This window comes from Trichechus manatus, unplaced genomic scaffold, assembly GCF_000243295.1.
Source record: "Trichechus manatus latirostris isolate Lorelei unplaced genomic scaffold, TriManLat1.0 scaffold00016, whole genome shotgun sequence".
NCBI classification, from domain to species: Eukaryota; Metazoa; Chordata; class Mammalia; order Sirenia; family Trichechidae; genus Trichechus; species Trichechus manatus.
The window spans coordinates 7,545,436-7,553,052 of record NW_004443952.1 but is presented as its reverse complement, the minus strand read 5'-3'; the positions used below and the strand labels follow the sequence as shown (position 1 = coordinate 7,553,052).

Genomic DNA, 7,617 nt, shown 5'->3' with positions numbered 1-7,617 from the left:
TCAGCAGGGAGGGAAGACTTGGCCGGGGCTCCATGTGCCCTCACTGGGGGGCGGTTGGCTTCGGCCGCGTCGCAGGGAGCTGCCGATCTGATCTCTGAGGGCCTCCAGTCTCCGTGCCAGGCTTGGGACCCCAGCTGTGCCTAAGGAGCACAGTGAGACTTGAGACCTACACTCCTTAGGGCCCCTCCCCACCCAGACCTGTCTGGGTTCCAACATCCTCTGGAGGAGTCTCAGGTGGGGCCCCTTTCCACCTCCACATACACCATGGGCTCCAGCACATGTCTGGGTACACATACAGCCCTAGTAAGAAGATTCTGAGTTTGGGAACTAGAAAGGATCTTGGAAATCACCTCTCAACACCCACCCCACTTCAGAGACAGGATGACTATGACCTGGAGTGTTGGAGACGGTAGGCTCTGGCCCAAGGTCAGAGACAACTAGGGGCCCCTCCCTCTCTCCCTTCTTCACCTCTCAGCACTGGCGATGAGTTTGGGGGCCCCATGGGCAGCGGGGGTGCAGAAGGGACCACTTCTTCTTTGGTCAGCATCTCTGCCAAGTCTCGGGTCTGAGTCCAGTCGCTGTGACTTCTGGGCCAGGGGCAGGTGGGGGTGGGGGGTGAGTCTTCGAGCTCCCCAGGCCCCCACCCCAACTGTCCCCAGGCTGGGCCCACCTCTCTTTTGGGCACCTGGTGGAGGCAGAGCTGCACGGGGGGGCCCAGGGTGGGGGCCGGGCAGACAGAGGCATGCTGGATGGGGCCTCAGGGCCAAACACCTGCAAGACAAGACCAGATCCCACCATGGGTGACCTCATCCTGCCTCTCTGTGCCTCATTTCTCTGGTGCCGCCCATACCACCACCACCCATCATGCCTGCCCTACAGGGCGACAAAGTGTCAGGTCAGCATATGGGGGTAGGGTCTTGGTCCTTTATTTCTGTGGGCAGCAGGTGGCCCTATAATGTCCCCTCCTGAGACTGGGAACCCCCTGAGGGCAGGGACCATGTCTGATTTATCTCTGAATCCTCAGTATCTACAAAAGGGCTGGCCCAAAGCAAGGAGTGTAAGGGAGAGTTTGAATGAGTGAATGAACGAATAAGCAAATGTGTAAGTGAATGAATATGTGAATAAGTGAATGACAGGGAGAGGAAGGGGAGAAAAACAGCTATTCCAAGGCAGAGGGAGGCCCATGACTCAGCCTGGGAACCCTGGAACCCCAGGAGCTGCTGGAGCCTCCTGGATTGCTGACCCCCTAGTTCTCCAGTTCCCCCAGCCTTCCCTCACCCCCCACCTTGGCATTTCCTACCTGGGGCAGGTGGAGCTCCCTCCGTGGGCAGGCCCAGTGGGCCAGAGGTGCTCGGCACAGGGGACAGACGTGGCAGCAGGGCCAGGAGCAAAGGGGGGGCAGTGCCTACAAGAGGGTGTGTCAGAGACTCCTGTGATGTCCTGCTCCTTGCCCTCCAGGCCGGGCAGTGAGACTCACATGGCAGGGGGCAGCTGGCATCATCAAGCAGGGACATGGGTGGGCTGGGCCAGGGCCTGGCTGGTGAAGGCAGCAGGCAGAGAGGAGACGCCTGGAAAGAACAGCGTAGTCTGTGCCTGCAGCCCTCAACCCCACGTCCAGGCTGCCCTCCAAGTCCCGCTTTATTCAACATTCACAGAGCATGCACCATGCACTGTTGTTAGTGCTTTATATATTAATTCACTCAATCCAGTCTTTAAAACAAACCTGTAAGGTAGGTACTGGTATTATCCCCATTTTACAGAAGGGGAAACGGAGGCAATGAGAGATTAAAAGGCTTGCTCAAGGTCACACAGCTAGTAGGTTACAGAGCTGGAATTTGAACCCAGGTGGTCTGGTTCCAGAGGCCAGAGTGAACCATTTCATTAAACCATCCCTTTCCTGCCTGTCCTCCAACCCAGGGGCCACCTCGCAGCTGGCGGCCAGGCTCACCTCTCCAACTCGTGGACCTGCTGGGCCAGGACATGCTGCTTATCCTGGGCCAGGTCTCGGCTTCTCTGCAGCTGGCTCTTTTCTTTCCTGGAGAAGAGCAGGCCCCAGGAGGTGACAGGAGGCAGGCTGGTGCAGTCAGCCCCTCCTCAGTGCAGCACAGTACCGGCCCCAAGAGGCAGGTGGGGACAGACAGAGAGCTGAGAACAGGGAGGGAAGGCAGCTTGGTGCAGAAGGCAGCAGCGACAGGTGGGGCACACAGCTCCCGGCAGTGGGCTGGGTCCTACCTGAGCCTCTCATTCTCCAGCATGAACTCCTGCAGCATCCCATAGAGGTTCTGCTGGGCCCAGGCCAACCGGGTCCCACTGAACCCTGAGGCTGCAGGGGAGGGGAGGGGGCTGAATCTACCATGAGCCCCAGACCCTGCCCATATCCCATCCCCATCCCCTGGAATGCCATACCTTTGAAGTCCCCTTGGTCCAGCTGGGTCCACAGGCGACGGTTCTCCTCCTGGAGCTGCAGCATCTCAGTCTCCAAATGCTGGGGCTGCCTCGCTGCAGGGATCTGTAGAGAGAGGGGCCCAGAGCCACCACCTGTGGTTGTACAGGGTGTGCACTACGCAAGGGCTCTCAGGTGTCGGGAGTGAGCAAACCCAGCCCGTGCTCCATTCACCAGCCTTGCATCCTGACACAAGACTGCGACCACCAGGAGGGGGCGCCCCTTCCTAATTGCATCAAGGTGTCATATGGCTCCCAGTCTAATCCCAAACTCAATGCTGTCGAAACCCTGGCTCAGATGATGACCCCAGATAAGAAGCCCACATCAGACACCAACTCAAGTTAGATTTAATCATAATACCAACTGGGATCCTGGCTAGGCCCTGAATCATATTTCAAATCAGACTGTAGCCCTATACCTGCCCTAACCCTGACTATAACCCTGTCTGGAACCCTGGCCCCACCTCACCCAACCATGACCTCATCTCTAGGATTCCAACCCTAATGCCAACCCTGACCCAGTCTTCAACCATGACCCTTCAACTCAGGCTCCAACTCCGTCCTGGTCCCGGACAATGCCCCCTGCCTGTGCCTCCTTCATTCACCTTGGGGGCCTGTGGCCGAGTGGTGACCCGCTGGGCTCGGCTTGCATACCGCAGGGTGTTGAGAGTCTCAGGAAGGCACTGGGCTGAGGGGGACACGCAGGCCACCTGGGGAGGACTCCCCCTTAGTGCTCCTCTTCGGGAGCCCCTCCCTCAGGCCCTCGCCCTCCCTGCCAGGTCCCTCAGGTACCATAAGGGTGACCCCGCGTCCCCCCAGCGAGTCTGCCAGCAGCTTGGTGAGCTTGCTGTCCCGGAAGGGGATGTGGCTCTGCTTCCGCTGGGGGTCCAGCAGCAGGGAGATGCAGTGACCTGAAGAGGGAACACAAGGACCAGACAGGTCACACTGCTTGCCCAAGGCCACCCAGCTGGTGCACTGCAGAGCTGGGATCTGCACCCCGGCCTGCGTGACTCTAAAAACCCACTCCTTCCACAAGTATCATTACATCCCGAGTGGTCTCTGCCACCATTCTGTGGCTTCTTGAGGGCAGAGATGGCCCGGTCCACCCCTGACCCCCAATGCCCAGAAAAGGGCCTGCACTTGGCAGGGACTCCGGAAATGTCTAACAAATGGACTGAATGGAGAGGAGTTTCCCAAGCATCTCCCTATGCAACCACAGAGAAACACCAAGGACTCTGCCCTTATGGATCTCAAAGTCCCATAAACGGTGGGGGATGGGGATAGGTCAAGTCCCTTTCCTCACTGAGCCACAGTCTTCCCAACTGTACAGGGGACAGGCTGAATGTCTGAGGGCCCACACTCTGGAGTGTTTCTATTCCCATGTTAGTAGGTAACTTTATAGACCCTTAGGATTTATAAGAAGGTAAACTGGCTGGCACAGTTTACACTCAACTACTAACCTAAAAGTTGGTAGTTCGAATCCACACAATGGCACTGCAGAAGAAAGTCCTGGTGATCTACTTCTGTAATGATTATAGCTGAGAAAACCCTATAGAACAGTTCTACTCTGACATATATAGGATTGCCATGAGTGGGAACTGACTCAACAGCAACAGTGTTTTGTTTTGTTTTGTTTTTTTTAGGGTTTATTGATTCATAAACAAAATTCTGAGAGGGGAGGCAAAAGAGAGTCAATAGCAGAGCTGGGGTCAGAATGAGGCCTCTGGCTTCTGGATCACGGCTCTACAACTCCCCTCTAGGCACTATAACTCTTCTGGTTTCCCCCACTGTGGACGGCTACGGGTCAGGTACAAATAATGAAGTCAGGAAACCAGGCCAGCTGGGCCCCGGGTCTCACCAAGGGCCAGCAGGCTGCGGTTGATGCTGTTGGCCTCAAGCATCAGCTCCCCACGGGATCCTGTGGCTGCTACCTTCTCACTGCCTGCCAGGTCCACAAAGCACAGCTTCCCACCACTGGGGGGCTCCCTGGGGTCCACAGGAGGCATCTGCTAGGGTTGGAGGATTAAGGCTTGGTGGAGACCTGGGAGGAGCTGTCGGCATCAAAGTCACAAGATGACAAGCCCAAGGGTTTCCACCGTTACCTCCCATGCAAGCCCAGGTTGGTTCAGACATCCAGAGGCGGCCCTTGCTGGGTAGCCCTGGACCAGCTTCTTCCCCAGGCTGGGGTACTCACAGTTTGGCGGCTGATGTAGAGTGTGAGCAAGGCATGGCTTCGGCTGGAAGCCTGGTTCAGGGTGTGTGCTGAGCTCCTTCGACGGCTAAGACCTAGAGGGGAAAACATCAGGAACTGGACCTGGTAGGAAGGGCAGGTGGTCGCCAATGAAGAAAAAGGAGCAAAGACATCCTGGTGGAGGGGCCAGGCTGTGCAAAGGTACCGTGGCAGGAAAGTGGTATTGGTTCAGGAAATGATGGGATGTTGGGTCTGGCCCTAGTACAGAGAAGTGAGAAGGGAGTAGGAATGAATTAAGCAAAAGAATAACAACAGATACACATTTTATAAACATCTCTCCTGTTGTGTGGAGGGAGGGAGAGAGACTGAGCCAGAGTGATTAGGCAGGAGGCATGGCAGAATGCTGGGGCCAGAACTGAAGGTCTCAGTGTCCCCAGTGCCTGCCACGGGCAAGTACTCAATAGATATATGATGAATCAATGAATGAGGCTGGAGCAGAAGGGCTCTGTAGGCAAGGCTAAGAGGTCTGACCTTCATCCTGAGGGTACTGGGAGCCAGGGAAGGTTCTGGAGCAGGGGAGGGGTATAGTCTGCTGCATGGAGGAGAATGGATCAAAAGGAGAGAGTCTTGAGTTGAGGAAATGTTGCTGGGTGAGCAAGAATGAGGCTGACTGAGGCAGAGGCCCTGGGCTGCAGGCAAGGGGTGGGCTCCAAAGGAGTGTGGAAGGCAGATCATGCTCCCATGTCTGAATTGTTGCTAGCTGGCCCTTTTCCCCAACAAGTCACCTCTGAATCCACAGTTCCAACCCAGAGCCTCGAGTCCCCATTCAATGAATGTTTAAGGAATGACGTCCCCTGCACCCCAAAACTCCCCTGAAGTAGAACGCACCCATTTGCAGTAGTTCCATCAGGGCTTCCAAACTCCCAAACTCCACCACACGTAGCTGTTCCACATAGAAGCCCCGGGTCTTGTTCCAACGAACAGGGAGAGGCCTGGGAGACCCCAGGCTCAGCAAGTCCTGCACCTAGGAGGCGACAGACAGGGTGGAGGGTGAGGGAAGGGGGGCCCTCTCCGAGTCCATGCTCCATCCGTTCCCAGACCTTATTTGACCTGCCCCTGTCCCAACCCTGGCTTCTGTCTCCATCCACCTCACTCCCCTACTTGCTCATTGTAGATCTCCAGGTAGGAGGCACGGAGGCTGACAGGTGTACCCAGGTGCTGCACGCGGTCTAACAGCCAGGCAAAGGTCCTCTGCATGATGCCAGCCAGGCCGGGGGGCACAGGCACACCCTCCTCCTGGGGGCAAAAAGAGCTGAGCCTGGGGCTGAGTCAGCAGGCAGCAACACCACCACCACCACCACAGTTAACAGCTACCTTCTGTAGAGCACTTACTGTGCGCCAGGCACTGTGCCTAGTTCCATATAATATCTCATCTAATTCTCACAGTAAGTATTATCAGTTCCATTTTACAGATAAGAAAACTGAGAGCTAGTAAGTAAAGGGGTCAAAATTTGAACCCAGGTTTGCTGGATTCAAGGCTCCAGCTCCACACTGGGCAAGTCCCTTCACTTCTCCAGTCCTCACCTTCTCTGTCTGCAAATAAATGGGGCTGGGCTGTTATCAATCCAAACTCCTTCCGCTCTGGGACTCTGCGCTCCCTACAACTCCCCAGAGTTTCCAGCCCACCGATCCCTGACCCCTGCCCGCTTGTGGTCGGCCCACCTGGGGAGGGGGTCCAGTCAGGGTATAGGTCTTGCCGGAGCCCGTCTGGCCAAACGTGAAGATGGTGCAGGAAAAGCTGCGAACGGCAGGGGTGTGGGTGGACCGGGCGGCGGCCCTGCGGCCGGGGGAGCTTGGGGCAGAGCCGGAGCAGAGAGCGCGGCGACGCCTCACTCACCCGCGCAGCGCCAGCTCGCCCAGGCGCCGCACGCCGCACGCCCGGAACACGTCCTCCTGCGTGCGCGCCCCGTCCAGCACGGCGCCGAAGCGGAACGCCACGTCGGGGCCCCCACCCGGGGGGCTCACCTAGGGGGAGACGGGTGGAGAGGAGGAAGGGGCGGGGCCCTGAGGGAGGCGGGGCCCTGGGCAAAGCTGCCTAGAGAGGGGAAGGGGCATCCTCCGAGGCTGGGGTAGACGGGGTTGAGGTATGTGTTTCCTCACCTGTAGGGTCCTGGTTCCTGAGCAGTGCAGCGCACTCTGTTCCCCTCGACGCAGCTCCGCTGCACTCATGGGACGCACCCTGGGGACCCGTGGGCCGGCAGATGGACCATACTAATGTCTCCATCGGCCCCTGGCTCCACGGGGCCCCTCCCAGACAACCTACACCCACCTCAGCACCACCTGGATGGGCGTTTCCGGCCCTTCTGGCCCTTGCTCGTGGCTCCGTGCGGGATCCCTGAGGCAGCAGTGCGAGTTACCATCCCAGTGCCCAGCGCCTCCCCGCTGGGGGTGGTGTCCGGGGCTCCCCAAACCTCTCCGGAGCTCTGCTTACCCGTCGGGAGACCCACGCTCCTCCATGTCCAGCTCTCCAACCTCAGTTAGCTCCGCCCAGGCTCGCTCCCTTCCCTCCCCCACCCCAACACCTTCCTTTCTCCAACCCACCCGGACCGGCCACACAGCCCTTACATCACCACCGCCGCCCCTCCACCCCCACCCCCCATCCCAGGCAGCCATCCATCCGGAAAGGCTCCAGCCTGCCCAGGGCCAACTAGTTAAAGATTTACCCACCCCCACCTCTGCGGTGGAGAAAGTCTCTCCCAAGCTAGGGGACCCCTGGCTAAGGGATTCTGGAGTCTGAGGATCCCTTTCCCTTGGCTAGGCTCATCAGGAAGGACCCTAGAGACCACCCAGATCAGCCTCCTCTGTGCACAGATGGGGATAGCCAGGCAGAGACGGGAAGGACTAAGCCAGGGCAGGACAGAGAGCCTGGGCAGAGCTTGGACCAGACTCTTCTTTCTCCACACCCTAGCCCCAGCTCTATAATC

The 7,617-nt window shown here is 58.0% G+C and overlaps 1 protein-coding gene across 1 annotated transcript; it reads right to left on the bottom strand.

The window, feature by feature from the left end:
* On the bottom strand, positions 1 to 7,150 carry KIF12 (kinesin family member 12). Its single transcript, XM_004372345.1, has 19 exons — positions 7,125 to 7,150; positions 6,963 to 7,028; positions 6,794 to 6,872; positions 6,531 to 6,658; positions 6,356 to 6,431; positions 5,795 to 5,929; positions 5,522 to 5,657; positions 4,637 to 4,728; positions 4,301 to 4,451; positions 3,235 to 3,353; positions 3,048 to 3,152; positions 2,407 to 2,509; positions 2,233 to 2,323; positions 1,949 to 2,035; positions 1,478 to 1,568; positions 1,301 to 1,405; positions 671 to 771; positions 469 to 587; positions 1 to 140 (listed from the first exon to the last, which is right to left on the bottom strand). Exons 1-19 carry the CDS (start codon positions 7,148 to 7,150, stop codon positions 1 to 3), a joined length of 1,950 nt encoding a protein of 649 aa, XP_004372402.1.
* Between the last annotated feature and the right edge of the window lie 467 nt (positions 7,151 to 7,617).